We start from the raw sequence: 23,946 nt of genomic DNA on the forward strand, positions 1-23,946 counted from the left end.
GTTAGCTTACCAATATTCCTAGGAGTACCAAGCCAAAGGAAACCAAACACAGCAGGAAGCAAGGCACTATGATACCCCCATCTCTTTTCAGGTCCTACAAAACAACACAAACCAGTATAGGTTAATTGAGGGTATTTAAAGGTCCAAATGTTCCTAGCACTGCTGTTCAATTGCCTATCCAGTTAATCCCTTTTAAAAATCCGTGGCCAGAAATCAAGAGCCTTCATTATATGCAAACACCTCAAATTCAAAGCAAATGTTGTAACTCAAACTCAGACCACCATTCCAAATTTTCCAATTACTATCATCAAACAGGACAGAAATGCCGACTCTACTATCTCTTACACAAAATTTATCCCTAAAACTAGAGTGATTAACCACTGATCCAAATGTCTCTGAATTGTTTCCTTCTGCTTGGTGCTTCTTTTGTGGTGTAGTGTGAGGATCAATCAGACTTGAAACTACTTCCTAGCACATGACATCATAACTCAAGCACAACACTAGGGAAGACACTGAAGGTCGCTGATCAGACCATCTGCCTTTAAAGAAAAATAAAACAGCTTGGAGGAACAGATTGGAATGGGACTGTTGTGAAAAGGAAAGGTGGGGTTTCCTCTGAAACCATTTGTCCCATTGACAGTATTAAGGGGGCAATTTACAACAGGAAAGGGATCCAGGAAGAAAGGATTGCCCCCTCTCTTATTGTCAGAGTTCCAACCAAATCCCCATTTCTGTTCTTAAATTATTTTACAGAGATGGGAGATCTGATCCCATATCTCCAAGGTCCCACATTAAGAAAACATGCACTTAAAAGGCACTGCTCTGTCTGCGGAAGCAATTCCACACATGAGGGTTGAGCTTTGGTGTCAACAATATGTGGGTGATGACACCCAGCTTTATTTCTCATTTCCATTTGCAAATCTCAGGGAGGCTGTAGAACTCCTGAACTGGGGATGACTTTAGAATTAAGCTGGTCTAATGCAGACAATGCTATGGGTGGGATGGGTGGCTGATCTGGGTGGACTGGTATGACCAGTGCTAAATGGGACCAGTGTTGTAGCTCAGGTGTCCTCCTAGACACCATGCTGTTTGTATCAGCACTGGTAGTGTCTGTAGCTAGGAGCGCATTTTACCAGCTCAAGCTGGTACACCAACTACAATCCTATCCTGAAAGATTGGACCTTGCCTAAGTAAATCAATGCTTCAGTCACATTCAGATTAGGCTACTGTGATGCACTCTATGAGAGGCTGCCCTTGAAGATGATCTGGAAACTCCAACTGAGGTAGAATGCTGCTGCTCTGTTGCTGGTGGGGGCAAGGTGATAAGAGAATGCAACACCTGTTCTGTACCAGCTGAGCTGGTTATCAGTGCATTTCTCAGCTCAGTTCTAAGTGCTTTGGAACCAAGTTATTTGGAAGTCCAGTTTCAGCCATACAAGGCTGCCAGGCATTGGGATATGCATCAGAACCCTTTATGTGTGCTCACATGTGAAGACAAGGCTTTTTGTGGTGGACTCTAGACTGTGAAACGCTGTCTCCATAGAGGTGTGCCTGGTCTCTACACTGCAGGTTTTTAAATGCATTTTAAAACCCTACCTTCCAAAGGCAGCTTACAGATGAAACCTAAGCCAGGAAGTGCCCAGTTCAAACAGAGGGGCTGTGAAATCTATTCACCACTCAGCTGCAGTGAGGCAGCTCCACATCTGCACATTGAGCTGTTGCCACCTCAGCACCTATCTGGGAAGCCCCTGTCCATACTGGCTGCAGGCTTTCCCCAGAGCTGGCTCCATGGAGCTGTTTCCTGACTTAAGAGGGACTGCAGTGGCTGCCACCCATCCCTCACAATAGCTTTAGGGGCTGAACTGTTATATATAAGAGTTTTCACTTTTTCTCTGAAGGCATTGTGAGGGATTTTTTTTTTTTACTCAGGCGGTGAATACAGCAAGACACATTCCTGAGTTCAACAGTGGCACTGAGCCAAGGAAGTGGGAGAGCTTAATTCTCCTCCCCTTCATTCCCCCCCCCCGCCCCCGTCATCCATGGAGGCCTGTGTTACACTTAAAGTGGGGGATGCCCTGAAGGAGGAAGGGAATTGAATTTTGGTGCCCTCTACGGTTAATCCAACTTCCTCAACTTCCTCACTTGTGGGAGTGACACTTAGGTCAGAGGAAACATGCCAGAGGGCACAGATCCTCCCCCAAGCTCCCAAGGGAAAGCTAAAGCAAGAGATGGCTGAGAGAAAGATGGGAAAGGGAGGATAATAATGGGCAAGTCTAGAGTGAATAAATAAAATAAAATAAAATAAAATAAAATAAAATAAAATAAAATAAAATAAAATAAAATAAAATAAAATAAAATAATAATAATAATAATAATAATAATAATAATAATAATTGCCCCAGCCATTATGGGTGGCTTCCAACAGAATACGTATACAAAAACACAACAGAACATCACACATTAAAAGCTTCCCGATACAGGGACACCTTCAGGTGTCTATGGAAGGTTGTATAATCATTTATCTCTTTGACATCTGATGAAAGATCATTCCACAGGTTGGGAACCACTATGTTCTGCATTAAAGGATAGAGATATCACTGAACATACCTTTTCAGAATCTGTGAACAATTGTCCAGGCGAAGTAAGGAAATCGGACAAAATCTCAAAAACCTTCAGAAACTCTGGGATTGTTTCACAGCCACCATACCAAAACATAAGGGAGATAACCTGTGCAGTCAATCAAATAATTCATCATGAGCTTTCATCATCAGGAAAGTGAAATTTTTCATTTTAATTTCAAGCCTGCATAATCAATTGGTTTTCATTTGTTCATTTGTTTAAAGTGCAAATAAAGATAAAATCCAAAAAAATATTGTTTTTGTATCACCCAGGCATTTTTGAAGGCTGCATACGTTAACTGGAATAAAAAGACGAACAGATTATTACCTGGTTGTAATATGGCACAGCTTTTTGACATAATTTCAGCTATATCAGCATATATGATGTGGGAAATCTGGCCCCTAAAATGTATGAATCTAAAAAAAACAAAAGCAATGTTGTCCTCCTCTCTTTTTTCCAAAAAGCGATCTCTATCTGAGTTAAGTCTGAATCCTTACCAATATCTGTGACAGGGCGAACAGATACGCAATTCCTCCGCTCCACCAAGCCACCCAGTTATGCTCTGGAGTCCTCCTCGCAGAATCTTTCTGAGATTGTTCTGCCTTGCTCTGCAGTTCGTGCTGCTCATCAGCTCCATTTGGTGGTTCCATCACAGCTGGCTTCGAAAGACCTTCAAGTGCGCAAATGAAACCAGTCAGGAAATAAAACAGCAATACAAGCCTTTCGCTCTTGCTTGGGCTGCAGGAGCTACATATGCAGACGGACAAAAAAAAGCTGTCAGGTACCTGCCAGCAACCAGTTAGTAACTGCAGCTGGAGACATGAATACCACACTAATCCATGCTACCTTCATAGGAGAAATGTGGTGTGGGTGGATATGTAACAACCCATTGCCCCTCCCCTCCCCACCAGCAACAGAATCAGGGTTTTGTTGTTCATTAATAAGCTGCGATTTAACTCTTTTCCTACTTTGCAATTTAGTACATTTACAGTATGTACTTCAGTTTTCAGTTCTTTCCTTTGGGGCTGTGTGATATCATATGCTTTGCTTTACACCTTTACATGTACTTCTTACAATAATAAACTCAACTAGCCATTTTGAAGTGCTCACTCAGAACCAATAAAAGAGCTTCCAGCCCAAATGTGATTGTGCAGTACTACACTAATAAATCACACAGTGTGTGTCTAAAGGGCACCATGGAATTTTATACTACCTCCTCAATGAAACGTCCAAAACAGATGTAGTGCATTCATACTACAGGTTCCCAGGCATACATAAGATTTGGCACAGAGCCTAGGGCTTGCCAATCAGAAGGTTGGCGGTTTGAATCCCTGCGACAGGGTGAGCTCCCGTAGCTCGGTCCCAGCTCCTGCCCACCTAGCAGTTCGAAAGTACGTCAAAGTGCAAGTAGATAAATAGGTATCTCTCCGGTGGGAAGGTAAACGGCGTTTCCATGTGCTGCTCTGGTTCGCCAGAAAGCGGCTTGGTCATGCTGGCCACATGACCCGGAAGCTGTCTGCGGACAAACGCCAGCTCCATCAGCCAGTAAAGCGAGATGAGCACTGCAATCCCAGAGTCGTCAGCGACTGGACCTAACAGTCAGGGATACCTTTACCTTTACCTGCAAGTCCAGACACTGTTCATTCTATTATTTTTCCCTGAATGATCAAAAATCTATAATTCTCAGTGGCAGCTGTTTCAAAACTATATTACCAGCATTATTTTTTTACATTCACATCCCACTGTTCATCCAAGGAGCCGAAGGTTGTGTGCAAGGTTCTCCCATCTCCATTTTTATCTTCGCAACCACCCTGTGTGGTAGGTTAGCCTGTGGTGTAAGGGCTGGTCCAAGGTCACCTAGCAGGCTTCACGGCCAAGTGGGGATTTGAACCCTAGTCTCCCTGGTTCTAGAGCAGGACTCAAACCACAACACCACACTGACTCTTACTACTCTGTTCTGCTCAAAACAAGCTCCCATAGCTGGAGCATGTGAGAGTTGGTTGTAGAACTGGGATGTAACTGTTGAGTGCTTGAAACAGAAACATAGCTTTCCTTCTCTCCTCTGTTGGCCTCCGAATAAAACTGCAGATAAACTACTTAAGAATCCTCCTCTGTGATGGTGAGCAACAACCGCTTCCTCCTGACCCCTCTCCTACCTGGTCCCACCCACAAAAATGGCCTATTGTTATCTATGGACAAGCTGAAGAGTAGCTGTGTGCCAAAACGTCTGAGGAGATTGCTTGACTTTACAGTCATTGCTGAGTCACCAATCCTCTCCACATTAATTTTCACATTGCTCCCACTCAGTCCACCTGTCATTTCATATGGAACAAGAGATGAAGGGAACGAAGCAATGTTCTCTTTTCCCATGCATTTTCTCCAGTGGGTTCTGTCTCCATCCTTGGGACGAGGCACCTAAAAACTGACTGGTGATCATGCACTTAACATGTATCTCTCTGTGTGTCTTTTCACACACTTACACACACGTGTGTGCGTGCACAACAAAACTGTGGCAGCTGCTTTCCTGAGCAATGTGTAAGTAAAAACTAAAGCATCTCCAACTCCCATTGCTTCTCTTGAAGATCAAGCCTTGTTATATTCAACCTTTGTTATATATATGGAGAGGCAGCTGGAAACAGCTTCAACTCCCACACTTTTGCTAGATCTGACACAGCTGTGCCAGAGAAGGTGAGGCATGGCTGCTAGAGTAGCCCAAAGATGCTGACTCAGCTCCCTACTGGAGTTGTGAGGTGAGCACCCCACAACTTCAGAAGCAGCAGAGAAAGCCTAGATGAGGCAGACTTAAGATAGGACTTGATAAACTATGTTGCTGGGAAACTTGGAATGTTTGGTGGAAAAGCTTGGAATGAGTCCAACCAAACATAGGCCAGTGTTTCTTCGAAGACATCCCTTTTATAAAATCCTTGAAGAATGGCAACCACTGAAATCACCAAAATTATTTGGACACATATAATTTCTTTTAAAATGAAACTCTTGCAAGGCACCCCTCTAAGAAGGAACAACTCTTCTGAACATAAAAAAGAATCCATGAAAAGGGAAATTAGAAAATTTCTTCTGACATAAAATCCCCCCCTAAGGAAATGAGGAATTATGAAACCCTGAGAGAAGAATTTGTTCTAAAGGTTGAGGTGGGGGAGATTATGAAATCATCTACTGAGGCAAAGTCCCTTTAAAATGAAGGCACTAAATGTTTCCTGTAAAGGTAATACAAGACAAATGAAAGAAGGGTTTCTATTCCTTCAGCTGCTGAATGGCATGCAGAAATTCAAAGTTTTCTCTAAAAAAAGGAAACAGCAATGGAATAAGCTTTTCCTTCAGGGGAAAACCTGCATAAGCCCATCAGATCCATAGTTTCATCTCTTTCAAGTGGCTTCAATTTTGGCTCCCTGTTCTGGAGCTCATTCTCAAGGTAAAACAGAAAAAGTAAGAGAAGACGACACAGAGTTGTCTGTATAGCATACTGAAATGACATTTCCATTCTTCCATTAGCAATATAAAAATTTGCTACCACTGTGTAACCATATCATCTTTATTAATCTCCTAAAGATAAATTTTGGAACATCCCATAATGTTTTACAGCAGGCATAGGGAAACGTTGGCCCTCCAAATGTAGCTGCACTAAAACTCCCATCATTCCTGATCGTTTGCCATGCTGGCTGCCACCAGTGAGAGTCTGAGAAATTACCTTTCTAAGAGGCTGAATGCACACAATAATCTTGCCACTAGAGGGGAGTATCTGAAGAAGTGTGCATGTACACCAAAGCTTATACCCAGAACAAACTTAGTTGGTCGCTAAGGTGCTACTGGACAATTTTTTTTCGACTGCTATGCCTGTGAAGATCTTATATTCTTGGTGTATCGTGTTAAGTATATAGTATTGTGAACTGAAGAAGCTGTTGTGAAACCTGCTTATCATTCGGAGTACATTTCTTCTGATCTACTGTACTGCTTTTGCTGAGGGATGGTGTAGTGAACGGGCTACCTTCCGTCCCTCTAGTCCACTCCCCCAGGCACTGGCAGGAACTGGGCAAGCAGGGGAAGAGTCCGTTCTTTGTTGCAAAACACAAGCCAAACGGTAGAACTGCCACCACCTCCTTTCTCTGGGCAACCCTCCTTGAACGGGGTTGAAGGAGGAGAACCCCCCCCCCATGTTTACTGGGTTTGCTCAGCCCTGAGTCACTTTACCATGACGCAGGCAGAAATTCAACAGGTAGGTGTCCAAGTGGCTAAGCACCAGTTTAGCTTCTCCAGGCAATGGCACAGAATACTGTTGTAAGAATATTGAGGAGTTATATATATATAATAAATGTTTGTAAGTGTGCCAAGCAAACAAGGCCACACGTGTGAAGCAGCACAGGATAACAGCCCTGAAACCATTTTGACTCCCAACCATTTTGACTCCCAAGTATTTCTTTGTCTCAGGAACAAAGGGGGGGGGGAGTTGCCCCTCCAGCTACTCAGCAGCTCTCTGTCTGAGTGATAATCTCTGGCATTCTGATAATACCTGAGTCCCAGACAGGTAGCCATTCCAGAGATAACAAACCCAGATGAAGACAAAAGGGTGTGATTAACTTGGCTGGGAAACAGGGAAATGTAAATGTCTCTTTTGTTTCACTTGGTGGGTGTTTGGTGGAGGGCAAGAGGAGGCAGGGGGCAGGGTCCAGGATGCTCAGATTACTGCCACCAGACCTCCTCTTTCATGATGTAACCATGATGTATCTGGGGGTGGTGGTCTTGGACTCCAGGGTGGGAATTTTAAAATGTCTATATAAGGGCAGGCTGGCCTTTGTTCTAGGTCCCTCCTCTGCTCTCCTGTGTGTGAGGGGAAGTCACCCTGTTGCAACAGCGATAATGAAGACTTTGCTTCTCAATCTTCTCTGGTTGGCCTCTGTTATATTCTCCTACAGATGGAGAACCTACAAAGGGCTCTTGTGTACCCCATAAGGGAATAAGGGCTAATTTTGTTTATTACAATACAAAAGGCAAAAGTCCTTTTCAGGCTTTATTGAAAAAACAACTCAAAAGTTTGCACATTTCTTAGAAGGTTACAAACATGAAAATAGAAAACATTGTAAAATATGACTAAATAAAACATACTCACAAATTAACCAGGTCTCATAGCATAGCGTGTGGTCAAGAGTCCATTCACTGGCAAACGCCCTCAGGCGAACACCAGGACAAAATGTTCTGCAATTTGCATCTGAATTCCCAAACCCTTTATCCTCCACAATCCCACATCAGGTGCAAATTAGAGAGCAATCATTTCTTTAGGTTAATTACGAATTTACCAATGGCTGCATGATGGAACTATATTTCCTGAGTGTCAGGAGATCAAACAGCTGAACCTTGTTTAGTCTTCAGAGACCTTAAGAACAAAGGGCACTCCTTAAATTCCCATGTAGAAAGGTACCAGGCTCCTAAGTTTGTGAAGTGCTTGATAGAGACCTGGTCTGAACAAAGACATTGGATTCTTATCTCATTATACATGACAAAGCTATCTTTAGCCATCTCACCCCTTGCCTTTTTCTGTAAGACCAATTGCAGTCGTTAACAGTCCTCAACAGGTTTTCCACACCTATCAGCCAATCACTCATTCCCAGCACCCTTCTGAGTAATACCCCTTCTCACTCTCTCACTATATATAAGGGTCTAGTGACTTCGGTTTCAGTGTATCTGAAGAAGTGTGCATACACTTTTGTTTTGACTATGGCAGACCAACACGGCTATCTACCTGTAACAGGTTCTCACTTTTGCATTGTAAATCTGCATTGCAAACTGGAAAACATCTCATCCTGGCTAGGATGCAATTAACTCACACTCCTAGAGACAGAGGAGTTCATCTTAAGGGGGCCAAACAACCACTTCCCATAATACCACAGCTCCATTTCTCCCACAATGCTACACTCTGGTATGAACAAAAGTTTGCAAGAAACACAGTTTCCAACAAAATAAAAAATAAAAAAATTCCTTCCAGTAGCACCTTAGAGACCAACTAAGTTTGTTCTTGGTATGCGCTTTCGTGTGCATGCACACTTCTTCAGATACACTGAAACAGAAGTCACCTAGAGTTTCCAACTTCACTACAGAGGAGGTGTTCATTTGCATCCGCTACTCATGCATGACCCCAGCCTCTACACATGGCTATGTGAAGAATCCTTTCCTGTGACCGTTCCCATTTACATGACTTTGCGCTTCTAATAGAGAACTATCTGCAGGAAAACTTGCATGTTTGCACTGCGCTATGACGTTGTTATTATATACATTATTGGCAGAGTTGTGCCGTTAGTTGACTGTTTATCTATAAGTATCTCCAGGCTTTGACATGCATGTTGCACTTTAGTGTGTTTAATCAAGTAAAATTGTTCTTTATATTTGCAAGCCGTGTTGGTATTTTGGTCTTGGTGTGCCGTAAACATAGGTCACCAATGTGGGAGGAAAAGACAAGGACACCAGGAGCACCATAATTCAAACCACTGTATGATTTTGTTCCAAGGCTAATGGGGGGGAAGGGGTCACAGTTTGAAAAGTGAGCTGGTTGCCCCTTCTCAGAGCGAGGTTCCATCTTTTGCAGCACAGAACCTCTCCACATCCAGCTGAGGCCGACAGGTCACAAAACAAGTATTAACAGTAGGAAAATGTGGCTTATTCCATGAACCTGTTGTCATTTTGTAGCCCTTCTTTTATGCTACATATTATCAGTTCATTCAAGATGTTTCATTATTTGTAACAAAAAAAATGAAGGGGGGAAGGTAACAAAATCTAAGAGTTTTTGGATGTTTTGAAGAAAAGAAAAAAGATAATTATTTTGGGTGGTGCAAAACTATCAGGAAAAGTAAGAAATACCAATGATCTAAGCATGACCTAGTTGGTAGAGTCTTGGGCCTCCGTGGAATTGATGAAAAAAAAGAATTGTGGTTCTTTGAGGAGGGAAGTGGACAAGCATGCCAAAAGAACAAAATGTAACTAAGAAAAAGAAACTGAACTGTATAGCTTGGATGCCAGGGAAACGGTTGTAGCTGGTTCCCTAATGAACAAGCAAAGAGGTTAGTTTGGGGCTTACAATTTTGTTGCTCCTTCCACATGAACCACTGTTTTCTCCGATATTGTTGAATGTGGAACACATGAATATGGAATTTGAATCTCATCCACTCACAATGCACGGACCTAAATTTCTCATTGTGGTTGTGAATTCAGCTGTTAAAAGCTTGAAAGAGGTGGTGTTACTTTATTTGTCAATTTGCAACCTGCCATTAATGAATTCATAATGCACTATGTGTGAGCTTACAAATCAGCGTTATGCAACCTGTACAAAGTGTAGCTTATGGTTGGCTGCTTGCATTTACCACTTAAAAGCAGAAGAATTAAATGAAGATAGGGAGTCCTCCTTACTAAAGTTCTCAAAGGGGAATTTTAGTTCAAGCATTAGTCAAAGAAACGAATGTTTGAACTAACTGAACAACCCTGTAAAGTACTCCACACATGTTTAGACTATATACACAGGTTTGTTTTGTTTTTGGTCTTTTTCCTCTTATGGGCATCTTTGACAATAGATGCATCATTTCAAACCCCAACTAGACCTTTTGAAAAACTGACTTTCCTTTAAAAAAAAAAGTGTGGAATATGATGTCGGAAATATGAGCTTCTCATGAGAAAACAGAAGAATATTAGGTTTCACTACAGTACAAATGATTAGCATTTGCTGTCTTTCAGTTGGGACTTCCTTCAAGGATGCCTTTTGTCCTTCCTAGCAGCCCCCATTTCTCTTTTGGACAGCTAACATTGGCCAATTATTGCTGAACAGTGTAGGGTTGGTGGGTTGTTGTTTTTTTTGCAATAGCTAAAACAAATGTGTGTGGTTGTTATGCAGCATTCAGTGTTTTTCAGTACTTAGAGGCAATTTGGTGATGGACTTCTGAGCTTTGTTTTTAAAAACAAAACAAAAACCCAGCAGCGAAGGGCTGTCAGTTCAGCTGCTCTTACCACATCAGTTGCCTAGCCTCTCAACCCTGAAAATGCAAAGCCACACAAAAGCTCTGTAATCCTCCAGCTAAAATAAAAACTACATCTGTAAGCATTCAAGTACTGTACCCACTTCACGGAGATTGAATAAAGTTGAAACAAGGATAATAAAGTAGGAGGTAGATTAAAGATAAAAACCTTAACACAAGAGCCGAATTCTGATGCCAAAACAGAATGGCAGAACTAAAATGCAAGGGCCTTCTAGAAAAAAAATGTGATTTGTTTAGCTGTTGACAGATTGGGCCTGTGGTTACAGTTTGGGTTATAGAACTTAATTTAGGGTCATCAACTGACAGCAGAATGTAGCTTCAAAAGCTCACTCCTTGGTATAGTTACCATATGCACTCTAGAGCAGTGCCATAGCAACCAGACCACAAAGAACAATGGGAAGATTGTAATATTATTCTGGAGCTTGCCAACATAAGTATGAAGGACTGCACAGGTTGGAATTTGAACTTTTTTAGAAGAAAAAAGTGTCCGTGTGTAACTCTTCTCTGTGTAAGTACAACTGCGTGAAAAGAGGCGTGATTATTTATTCATCATTACTGAAACCATGCGGTTGGTTTGCAGTAATGCAGAGTGTAGTTAAAATCATGAAGCTGTTCCTATTCTGAAAACAGAAGTTTATAAAGCAGTTAGTGAACTTCTGAAATACCCATTACAATGAAGCTTTTACTTCAAATTTATGTATCATCAGCACATCATTGCTTTCAGTAAAGTATATTTATGATCCCAGCAGGATTATACATTGGTTTGCACGTTTTTTTCCCCTGGGAGGGGGGATTATGATTTAACATAATCAAAAGGTCCTCATATAGGTTTCTGGGTCTTGGGGTCTTATGGCATTTTAATGGATAATTAATCTATTACACACACACCCCTTGCTCATAGCCTTCTTTCATTAATACTTTCTGGGACAATTTTTCCATTACTGCCACTGTTTACCTTGCGGTCTTGCCTGATATCATCCAACCCAATCCAGCTTTCAAATTGTGATTCAAAAAAATGCCTTCTCATGAGTCACTGCAACAACTCCTGCTGACTCCATAGTCTATACCTGTATCTTGCTTAAAACATCACAACTTTGGAAGAGCTCCCGATTATATTTTCTCCTTGCTCCATTTTCTTGTGCAATCTAATACTTTACATAATATTATGGCCTTCTTATATGACTAGCAATATACATGGATTTTTAGATGGCATCTGTAGAAGTGAAAATCCTTGCATTCTTTGGAAATGTAGCTAAGCCAAGGTTGTTCACATACCTTCATTCTTTCGCTAGTCCGGGGGTCTGCAACCCGCGGCTCCGGAGCCGCATGCGGCTCTTTTGCAACTTTGCCGCGGCTCCGGGCAGGGCCGGTGCGTTTAGCGCCGAAATGTAGGGGGCGCTGCGCCGCGCTGCTGGCCCGTCTGCGCCCACCCACTTCTCTACCTTGCTGGCGGCTGTGCTGCTCATGCGTGCCTCGTTTCGTGCCAGCGCAGGCGCAGCAGCAGACTGCAGCAGCTTCCCTCCTTGGTGCCTGTCCCGGCGCTTGTGTTTGGCTGCTGCTGGTGGAGCTGCTGGCTGCTGCGATTCGACGAGGCGTGACGACTCGACGAGGTAAGGAGGCAGCTGCGGGCTGGGCCAGGGGCGGCGGGCGAGGGGGAAGCCCTCTTTTAAAAAAGTGGAAGGGCCCGGCTCCAGGACATGTGGCAGTCTGGGAAGGAAAAGGAAGCCCGGCTGTTCAGCTAAGGGCGGCCCAACGGGATGAGATGGGTGCGGGAAAAAGCTCAGGGGACGACTGGTCCTGGGCTCTGTTTCGGGGGCGCGCAGGAGATTTCCCTTAAGCAGTGTGGCGAAAGGGGCCCGAGCATGGGCGTACCGACGGGGGGGCAGCGCCCCCCCTAGAAGCCCCCTGCCCCCCCTAGAAGCGGGAGTCCCATGGACTGAAAGAAGGGTTTTATCCATTCTGAAGGAATGTTTTCCCGCGCCTGCAGGGGGGACGTGATCTGCCCCCCTGCTTCAGCCCCTCTCAGCTGCCTTGCCCAGCCCCTCTGCTGGCCAATAGTGATTGGGGCAGTGTTCATGCTGTTTGCTTTTGCATAAGTTTGCTAAACTTTTAGGGTTGCATTTGTGCTGTTCATGGGGCGGAAGTATTCTGGGGGGTTGGATTTCCCCTTCTAGATTTGCCCCTGCAGCGTCAGGCGTTCGGATGGTTCCTTTAATACAGTGCTTGTTGTTTGGCTGGGGGGGCGGTGCGTTTCGTGATAATTTGCAATTTTGCCTTCATTACCTGCTCATCATTACCTGTCTAAATTGTGCTATGAGCTTCTGGGTGTTTATATTTTTGTGGGCCGCAATGGTTTTGCGGCTCCCAGTTGTTTTTTCCTCTTCAGAAATGGGTCCAAGTGGCTCTTTTTGTCTTAAAGGTTGCAGACCCCTGCGCTAGTCTATGAAACATCTACTCTCTCAACAACACGTAGGATCAAACCATTAGACTTCATTTAAACCATTTACAGAAGACTGTAGCATGCAATACGCTTGACAGCTATAGACATATGACTTTGGTTTTCAAAGGCTTGGTTAATTATTCTTATTTTTAGGTACCTCCAATTATACCATTCCTGCCATGTAGCTCACTTCAAATGCAGCCTCATATATCTTTAATGGGTACATTGGTTGCCTCGGCTCCCTGCTTCCATATTAAGATCACTAGGATCATGCCATAAAATAGACATTGGTTTTTAAACTAACTTTGATATCTAAACATGCAAAAGTACAAGCAGAATCAATTTTAAATAGTATAGAACTGGAAGGTAGTTAATTTAGAGTAGGTTTCTTCAAGAGAAATGTTTTCAAGGAAGTTGAACATTTTGTACTTAAAATGTTTTGTCAGCTGAGGCTCCCCTCTTGATCATGGAATACGGTAAGTTCCCTTGCTAAGATGTTCTAAATTTATAGCCCTGGGTAACTTTCCCCAGCTGCTGATGCAGCTAATTAGATTAGATTGCCATGATAGGTTTGTATCTATGCAGCAGCCCATAACTGCTTCTTCCCTGGCAATCACTCGTAGCCAAGTAAGATTATCTTCCATTAACACGGTCTTAACAGTGAGTCCATAAGTGACTGTGGAGGCAAATTCTGGATCAACACATGCTTCCACAGTGGGGACATAGATTTCTGGGCAGGAGTTGATCATGGTGAGAGTTTGTCCTCTTAGCACATTTCTCCCTTTTGTCCTGAATTCGAGCATCTTCAAAGGCTGTTCTCCAATTGGAGCGCTCACAGGCCAGTGGTTCCCAGTTGTTGGTGTTTATACTACATTTTTAAATATTTGCCTTGAAAGAGTCTTTAAACCTCTTTTGTTGTACACCAACATTACGTTTTCCATTTTTAAATTTGGAATAGAGTAGTTGCTTTGGAAGACAATAATCAGGCATCCGAACAACATGACCAGTCCAATGATGTTGAAAAATCATTGCTCTGACACTGGTGATCTTCCAGTACACTGGCATTAGTTCGCTTGTCTTCTCAAGTGACACGTAATTTTTTTTCGAAGACACCATTGATGGAGTCTTTCGAAGAGTTGGAGATGCTGTTTATAAGTGGTCCATGTTTCACAAGCATACAGTAAGGTTGGTAGTACAATAGCTTTGTGAACAAGCATTTTGGTTTCCCTGCTAACGCCCCAGTCCTCAAACACTCTGCGCTTCAATTGGTAGAAAGCTGCATTCACAGAGCTCAGGCGATGCTGGATTTCAGCATCAATGTCAGCCCTTGTGGAAAGATAACTGCCCAGGTAGGACAAGTGATTGACCCTTTCCAATGATACGCTTTCCATAGCATAGCAATGGCAGGCCCTGGTGCCTTCCAGAAACTGCAGCATCCAATCACCTGAACCGACACTCACATCAAGGCTGATCCAACTCACAACTCTTCTGTGGAATGCCCAGTCAGAGCCAAGCTGCAGCTTTTCTACAGTGGACCATGTCCAAAGCTCTCACCAGAAGCATGAAATAAATAAAGGACAGTGTGCTTCATGTTGGCATGCCTGAATTCGTGTTTTTCTCTGCAGAACCTTGTGGACTGTGCCGTAGCAGTCATTTGATTTCAAAATCTGCAGGGTGTGTGGCTTCTGTGACTGATGGAAGAAAACAGGTGTAACACTTATGCCAACACGACTGCCTACTGACTCTTTTTTAAAAAAACGATTGAATTTTCACTTAACAAGCTCTCCAGTTAATGTAGGTAGGAGATCTTATTGTTGCAAACAGGACAATAGCATTCAGAGAAAGCCATTGATTAATTGTAGGTAGAACACTGGACTAAAGCTTGAAGGTCATGCTGTGTTTATGCTGCTGAAACAAACAACAACACGAGTGTGGATAATGTATTTAACTTAATTAATTGTTTCCCTCCTCTGCAGTACTGCAGCATTTCTTTGTATTTCATAATAAAAGAAGAGAGCAATTTAATTTTAAAATGTAAATAGCTTTGGCCTTTGAAAATGTAGTTGATGTTAATAGGCACAAATCTATAGCAGTACTTCTCTTATTCTGTTATTCCTAATCCTAAACAAGCTTTACTTCTCCGCTGCTGTATAGCTGTATAGGTTGTTTGTCAACCTCTTTTCTAAGCATCTTTCCAATGTGAATGGATCACCACCACAATCCAAGGAAAGGGATTAACATACACAAACAGCATTGTATATAACTTTCTTAATGATGAGCGATATCCAAGTGAGGATGCAGTTCATCTGCATCATGTTGTTTTGAATGGGATGTATGTTCCAGTGTGAAGTCTAAATTACGCCCCCTTCCATCTCCCTCCCAAAGCTAGTCACATGTCCATACCTTGCTTTACAAGTGTCTTGAGCCAGGTTGTGGCTTACATTTCTTCAAAGCTGAGCACATTTTACATTGCAGAGTGGGATTTTAAAAGATGCATGTGTATTACTATCAGTGATTTCATTACCTAGGGGTATGTTATTTGATTTTATTCTACAGTGGTACCTCACAAGACGAATGCCTCACTAGATGAAAAACTCGCTAGACGAAAGGCATTCACTAATGAAAGGGTGACTCGCAAGACGAATTTTTCTATGGCCACGACTCGCAAAACGAAAATGTTTTGTGGTTTGTTTGTTTTTTTGTAAAACCACGCTTCCTCCGACCGTGCTTCGCAAGACGAAATTTCCGCTATACGACAACACTCGCGGAACCAATTAATTTCGTCTTGCGAGGCACCACTGTATATGTTCATGTATTATATCCTTTTTCCTCCCTCCCCTTTTTAACACTTCACTGGAGGCCTCCATAATAAGAATTTCTCAAGAACACATATTTTCCCATTGCCTCAGCAAAATGAACCACATTTTAATGATATTTGTACATACTTAGCTGTATATTCCATTTTTTAAGGACAGTGCAAATGATGACTGCAATTGTGAAATCGCTTGCAAAATTAAAATGCCAAGTGATTTCAATTAGACAAAAGGTGTCCCCACAAATGTATGTAGAACATTGCTAGATCAGGCCAAAAGCTCATCTAGTGCAGCATTCTGTTCTCATAATAGCCAATCAGATGCCCAAGGAAAGCAGGATCAGAGTGCAGCAGCACTCTCCACCACTTGTGATTCTCAGCAATGGGATTTAGAGCCATAATCCCTCTGACAGGGGAGGCAGAACATAGCCACTGTGGCTAGGAACCACTGATATTATTCTCCATACCAATTTTCCTGTAACGTATCATTGGGCTTTGTAATTGCCTTCAGCATCCTGCATCACATTCCATAGCAAGTGTTCCCCAGGGGCAGTGTTACAGGATTTAGTTTTCATTAGAAGAGAATACACTGGAGACTTATGGTGTCTTCATAACATTTTCCTTATTTATGAATATAAAAATACAGCCTATTGGAAGGAAGGAAAACTGCTGAACCTGCATCAGGTCTCCAAAGAGAGCAAAACTACACCCCAAGGATGCTAGACTCAGCAACTCCAACTAAAACTTCTCAGTTGTCTTGCCAGTATCCAAATTCAAATGGGTAACTGCTTTCAACTTTCTTCCTATACTTTCACCAAGCTATGATATGTGTCTGTTGAAAGGCAGGGAAGAAAGTTTTCCAGTCATCAATTAAAACTATTATCTTTTTAAGTCCTTGAACCCCATCAGGTGCCACTTCAGTTTTTGGGTTGTTTCTTAAAAGCGACGGGATCATTCATGCTAATCAAAACCACCCAACTTTGAAATTGTGTGCTTAAATATGCGTTCAGTCTGATTTATTTGCAAATCAGCTCAATTGTTTTCAGGGCTTCTTTCTGTAAGGTAATCCAGCAAGTTCTCTTGCAGCATGTTCCTTCATCATGTCCACTGCATGGCATCCACACCACACATTTAACCATCTACATTCCCCCAGATTCTTGGCAGGGGGTGGGGATGCATATGAGATCTCCTTTTTGTTTGACGTGTAGCCAAAGGGTTTGCCTTCATGATAAATAATGTTTAAAATCTGTTATTGGGCAGGGTTAAAAAAAAACCCCTCTTCATTACCCATGTATTATTTACCAATGCATACGGGTAACCATGACAGCTAATTTGCACAGTGACAGCCCATCAGAAACTACAGTCATACCTCGAGTTGCATATGCTCCATGTTGCGTACATTCGACTTACGGACCTCTGTGACCCGGAAGTCCTTCCTGGAGCGCGTGCGACACGCAGGTGCGCAGAACCAGTCTGCGCACTTCGCACATGCACAGAAGCGCAAAAATGCGCAAACTTCCAGGTTTGGGGGGGTTCGTGTTAAGCACGCCTGTGTTACGTAGCACAATCCGGAATGGATCGTGTGCATAACACGGGGTACCACTGTATTGTTCTCCCCACTGCTTTCCTCTCTCAGGTAAGCATGCACAAATAAATTACTATTTGAATCCTGAAACTACTTAGGGCTATGAGCAATTACTGGAAAACAGTTATCCATACTGTCAAACAGTTCAGTTGAGGTCCCTGAAACTATTCCTGAGCAGGTAGGTTATAGACAGCATCCTTCATAAACAGTATTTATAACCTGATCCACAAAGTGGTCAGGAAACCATAGGCTGTTGCTTATCAAGCAACTGGAGTTGCATGGAATCCTAAAATTAAAATGTAACACATCTCCTATCTCATGCCAGTTTTTAGCACAGGGTGTAAAATGTTTAGATAAAAGATTCTCTCCACCTACTCAGTATTTATGCAGTAATAGAGAAGCACCATCACAACACATAAATCATTCTTATGAAAGCAGGTGAAGTTACTCCATTGACCAACCAATTCCCTCAACAGAAATTTATTTTGCCCTCAGGACATTTTCCAATAACAGTATTTCCCTTACTGATTTCTCCAAAAAGCTCACAGTACATTCGAATATAGACACACATTTAGGCTACAGGTCTAAAAATGGTTTAGTATCATACAATAAACACATTTACAGATTTCTACACTAGGGTCTACCAACTGTTATTGCAGAAGGCTGATTTATGTAAAAAAATGTTCTTCTGAGACAGGAAGGGAAATAGAGCAGATTCCAAGCTCAACAGAAACCAGTATATTGTAAAGCAAAATAAAAAATAAAAAAGGTTTCCACACAGAGAGATGGGTGTTAAATGTACTCCCAGCAACTTGAAAAAAATACAAGTGCTAAGCTAAATGCTAAGAATTTTCCATGAGACACTGACTGAGTCCACAATGCTGGAATTGTAATAAAAGGGATTAAGAATGACTGACAATTCCATGTAGCAAACCCAGTGTGATTTGAAACAAGTTAGGTTAATAACACATGCACATACACACATATGTGGTTTCCAAGCACTGGATTGATTAGCTTCCAGAAGCAGGTTTGGCAGGTGCCTTCAAACTACTATCCAATACTATTTTTAAAAAGATCAGTCATATTAAAAAGAAAATTGTAAGCAGTTACATTAGATGTTCTGGCTATTTCTCTACGTAAAGGCCTGTTCGCACATAGCAGGGCTATGAGTGATTGACATGATCACATTGGTCAACCTCAGGGCGGGGGGGGGGGATACATCTCAATGAACGTGGTGATGGCACTTCAGAAGTCCCCTTTGCCTTCCTGTAAATCAGGTACAGCTCCCATGTGGGTACCCCACATCACACTGTTTTACAATGCAATCATTGTATCCCTGAAGGCATTAGTATAAGCATGAAACAATAATGTGGTGACCTGCTGCAAAACAGCTGATTAAATGGGTATTGTAAACTAGGGATAGATTTACTCCCAGTTGACTCCTAACCCAAGCAGAAGCTGAGCACTGTCAGCAGATTTTATGAGAATCTATTATTTCTGCTGAAGAGCTGATCCAGCAGTGCATTTAGGTAAAAGCATTAGCTGTTTTCTCAAAATCTGATCTGAAAACAGTAGCTGAGAGTGTACCACTGCACTCAAGTGCTGCAATACTTCCATGTATTTATTTGGCACATAGCATCAGAGAGGAAGTACTCCTAACTTCTACTTACAGCTTGGCACTGGTTAGTAGGAAGATTAAATTCTGCCCCCAATGAGTTGACTGTAAGCAAAGACTGCTGTGTGTTGTGCATTACAGTTCTTGCTGATTTGTGGATTTCAAGGGCCATAAATACTTTACAGAAAGATCACATCTTCAGAATAGGTAAGACTGTAGGTCTCCTAGATACTACTGTGATGCATAAGCCAAATCTGCTGTTTGGTGGATCATTGTCCACGAATCACCCAACCAAACCTTGTCCTGGCTACCTCAGCATCCTATCTCTTATTACTCCCACTCCTGTTCCCTCATGATGAGCCCAGGCAAGAAACACAAGTTCACATGGGTCTCTTCTCCCACTTTTTAGAAAATTAAGTATCACTCTTAACTTGGAATCTCCAAGCAGCTGAGCAGATTCTCTCCCAACCACTCATCTGCTCTTGTGGTGTAATACGATAGTCTTTACTCAGGTATGCATAGATCTCTCATACCTGCAGACCACCCAGTCACCCATAATCATCTGCTTTTAAAAGAAGTCCCAGTAGTTTACCCCTATGGATGGAAGTAAAAAAATTCCCCAGTTGCTGAAAATATGCTGTCCGTGGTGCTGAAATTTTGATCCACCAAGATAACCTTCTAGGTGTGAATATGGATACTGAACTCATAGTGTTGTTTTAGAGCTGCTTCCAGTAAACTTCCATCAAGAATATTTTAACTTCTTCTTTAAGTTGTCTTTAAATTCCTTCTGCAGTTAGTATTTTTAAAAATTAATTAATCTCTGCAGCCCAAAGTTTACATCCAAGAGCTTTAAAAAAGAGGCATGTTACTAGGAGTGGTTATTTGCAGAATGCCCAGGCTGTAAAGGATGCTTCTAACTTATACACTGCAATGTTCTGAGAATATTTCTAGAACATTTTCGCTATGGTGAAGCGGGAAAGTTTTTGAAGTCAAGATCCAAAGTAATGCACTCACCATTTGACAAGCAGTAAAAATTCTCAGTCACATGGTTACGTCTCCCAATGGTTCCTCTGGTACACGTCTGATACTTTCTCGGACAATTTACAGTATCTTGAATTTGCAAATGTTTTATACTTTAAAAACCCTTTGGAAAGAAAGAAATGAAAAGGGAAAAAAGGAGACAACATTTAATACCATCAGTGGCACCATGGGTGGTTTTTTTTTGGGGGGGGGCTTAATTAATGCTGATGTATTTCAGTTTATTTTGTAAACGTGTATTCTAATACCAAGTGTTTTTAAGAAGGTTAAGGGAAATTATCATAATAATGTAAAACTATAAAGCTACTTCAGTGGATATGAGTGAGACAAATGTTGATAACTCAAACTGGAAAATATTGGCCTTTGGGCCATGTTATTGGTGGACTGCATCATGCAATGACTGCTTGTATTGCAACCACTATTTTATTTCAAAGGATCTTAAAGGGGAGAGTGGTCAGTGGGTGGCATCTAAAATTTATGCTCTTTTCCAAAGTATAGTCTTTTATTTCCATGTCTCTTCCATAATTTCTATAATACATTTTCCTCTGTAAGATTTCTTGAAAAGATAAGCCATTCTCTTGGTAGAAAACTGTAGTGAGGGTCTGTGGAAGAGAACATTCTTTGCATGAAGAAGATTCCAGTTTCAATAGTCAGAATCTCTAGACAGGACTAGGAAGCCACAGCTGTTTTGTGCAGACATTGCTGAGCAGGAAGAAGGGCCACTTCCTATGCTCAAACCTTGTACATATCCAGTAAGAACCCCCAAATCCCTGGAATAAATACAAGACAACCCATTCAGGTTTCTCTTACCATCCATTTCCTGACAATGGGTTGTTAGAGATTTAGCTTTTTATCTGGGAAGATTATCTTATGCTACACTTGCATTTAGCTTTCCACGCATGGTAACTTGGAGGCAGAGACAGAGCATCGTAATGTTCAATTAAGCAAAGGGAGACTGCTCTGCTTTTAAACATTTGTGGGAAAAGAGGTTGGGATTTCAAGTTCTAAACTGAGTTAATGAGGATAGAAAACAAGACCTAATTAACTGCAGCAGTAGCAGACAACACAAAAACTACTGGTGATTTTAGCCATTAGTCCAATGCATTGGAATAATGTTGCCCATATAAGAATACAAATATTTTGTACTGGAAAACTGTGGATGTGCAAAATTCAGAATTTGATATTTAAATTAAAACACCATCTTTTTCTACTCCCTTCTGACTGTGGTTGGTCCCAGGCTTTTCCTGGCCTTATAGTCACTTCCCACTCCATTAGTAGACTTTGACCTTCAACACACAGGCACCTCTATCACATGATTTCTGTACACAGGGGAGTTACCTGGAATATATGTAGTGGTGGATAGGTACTGTGTCCTACCTCCCACTCATGGGCTCTACATCATATTTGCATACTATTGAGGTACTTACAGCACAACATGTGTAGATCACTAAACATGCATTTGTATAACAAAGCGCATAATAGCACAACAAATTATCTCCCTTGCATCAGGGGAAAGAAGTTATACTCTAAGATCAAACAAGTAACTTTCTATGGATGCTCCTCTTATGCCTGTTTTTAATGCTTTCATTATTACGCATTTGTTAGAAGCAACTGCTCAAGTCAATAACATATACACTGCATATACTTTATCAGTGAAAGAAAATTGAACACACGCTCAGAAGCCCAACTATTTATCTTTAGAAGCAATTGTTCAACTAATAAGAAGCAACAATGTACAGTTCAGTCTTCAGCCTTGTATGTAGATATAAGCCAAATTAGCCCTGTGACTTCAGACAGATTCATCTGGACTAAATCTAAGGCCACCAGTTTAAAAGTGATTTGTTATCAAAATAGTTTTTCAAGCATGAATGAGCACCATTCTCCTAAAAAATCTGATTTTTGAGAAAGGCATTAAGGGGCCAAAAGCATTTGGTAAGCACCTATGGTATGCTTTGTTGGCAACGTAGCACATTCCCTGCCTACACTGATAGTGTAGGAGCCCTGTTAGTCATCCAGTGTGCGTAGCTTATTGGCACTCTGCCCTTGCTGTATTCTTTGCTAAGGAAGACAATCATTTGTTTTATTTTTACTTTTCCTTTACACAGAAGTCAGACAGCATTCTTTTCATCACCTGTCATTACAGAGGTGGCTGTCGTAAGACAATCCAAACAACATGGCAGCCAGGATGTTAAAAAGCAAAGGCCCAATTCAGGAATATGAGTAATCAGCCTCTATACTGTGCAGGACTTACTAAAGCTTGTTTCGCAACTTACAAATTTCTCATATAAAAGTTACTTCTGTAAGGAATTACACAAATCCTGTGCAAAGATTGTGTGTGATATTAGTTTATATAGCTGACATCGCTTACACGGGATCGACATCATCATGTTACAATATATATGTGGGATTTCCCCTGAACCAACACGTAGAAACCTGTAGTAAACCTCTTAGATTTTCTGCTAAATCACACAGGATCAAAGCTGACCTTCCTGTTACATATTTGGAGAACAGTTTCATGCTCCTTTTCTATGCAAATGGCAGATACGATAAACTTACCAAGCATTCAGTCACTCTATGTACTACAATTGCAGGATTTCCCCAGCTAAATCATCAGTTACTACCACCTTCTCCTAAAGCATGAAAGAAAGAAAGAAAGAAAGACAGAAAGAAAGAAAGAAAGAAAGAAAGAAGGAGGGGGGGAGGAGGAGAGTGCTCTTCACTGAGTATGAATGAGAAATGCATTTAGGGAGTTATAAGATCTTATACGATCCCTGCATAACTCAGTTGGTCTCTAAGGTGCTACTGGAAAGAATATTCTATTTTGTTTCGACTATGGCAGACCAACATGTCTACCCACCTGTAACTGATCCCTGCATCGAAACCTAACTCCAAGGGCCAGCCTAAAGCAAGGCTTTGTGGTCTGTTTAAAGACACCCTAGGGTTTGGAGTCAGTTAGAAAAAATGCTCTTTATTTGCACAGGCTCTACTTTTAACTTCCAAAAATGATATTTGGCTGCTTATAAATGTCTATATCCCTCCCTGCTACATCAAGCACTATCTCTGTTGGGAATTGGTCACAACTAAACTTTTACATTGAAAGTTTGATTGATAGATACCTAAACGCCTCATTAATGATAGTGGGCAATTTAATGCTAGGGTGAGTATTAAATTGGAATACCACTGATGATATTGCACATTCAATGAAATTAGGAAGACTCTCTAGAGACAAGGTTATAAATAGGGAAGGTATCTGCTTGCTTGAGCTGAGTAATCATTTTAACTTACAAATTGTGAATGGTTAAATAGATGGTGATAGAAACAGGGAATTTACATAACGCCCCCAGCCAGGATGTAGTGTCATCGACTATATGCTGGTCCTTTGTGGCATTGTAAATCTGATAGTGAACTTTAGAATTGGGATGCCCACCGAAAACAATCACCGATCATTGCTGATGTCTATAAATTTAAGCTTTGATTTAGAAATAACTAATCGTAACAACACATTTTTTGTCAACATGAGCAAATGGCCCAACTAAAATGGTCCCAGGAAATGATTCTAGCAGTGGGGCAAAAACTTAGTTGATTTTAGGAACCAGGTACTCTTTAATCTAAAGAACATCAATTCTTGTACTGAGATTCTGGAAGTATATACAGTAGTGAAATCTTCAAAATGTTTGAAGAGCTTAACACTTCACCAAAAGTCAGGGTACTTAAAAACAGAACTACCAGTAGTCCCTGGCTCGACGATGAATTTCTTCAACTTTAAAAAAAATTGTGCCAAATTTTCAAAGATAATCGTACCAAACT

At 41.6% G+C, this 23,946-nt stretch overlaps 1 protein-coding gene across 3 annotated transcripts in view; it reads right to left on the reverse strand.

The window, feature by feature from the left end:
• LOC117049459 (tyrosine-protein phosphatase non-receptor type 5-like) overlaps positions 1 to 20,199 on the reverse strand; it is a 34,252-nt gene extending 14,053 nt beyond the window's left edge. The window contains exons 1-4 of one of the 3 annotated variants that reach the window (XM_033154159.1): positions 3,117 to 3,226; positions 2,947 to 3,035; positions 2,608 to 2,727; positions 11 to 94 (exon numbers count right to left, since the gene is read on the reverse strand). In XM_033154159.1, coding sequence (XP_033010050.1) covers positions 11 to 94; positions 2,608 to 2,715 — 192 coding nt within the window. In that variant the 5' untranslated portion in view covers positions 2,716 to 2,727; positions 2,947 to 3,035; positions 3,117 to 3,226. Of the gene's footprint in view, positions 1 to 10; positions 95 to 2,607; positions 2,728 to 2,946; positions 3,036 to 3,116; positions 3,290 to 7,741; positions 7,863 to 20,115 lie in introns of those variants that run through there. The other 2 variants (XM_033154149.1, XM_033154139.1) reach the window with 2 other exon arrangements.
• Positions 20,200 to 23,946: the final 3,747 nt, after the last annotated feature.

Source organism: Lacerta agilis, chromosome 1 (genome assembly GCF_009819535.1).
Source record: "Lacerta agilis isolate rLacAgi1 chromosome 1, rLacAgi1.pri, whole genome shotgun sequence".
Classification (NCBI taxonomy): domain Eukaryota; kingdom Metazoa; phylum Chordata; class Lepidosauria; order Squamata; family Lacertidae; genus Lacerta; species Lacerta agilis.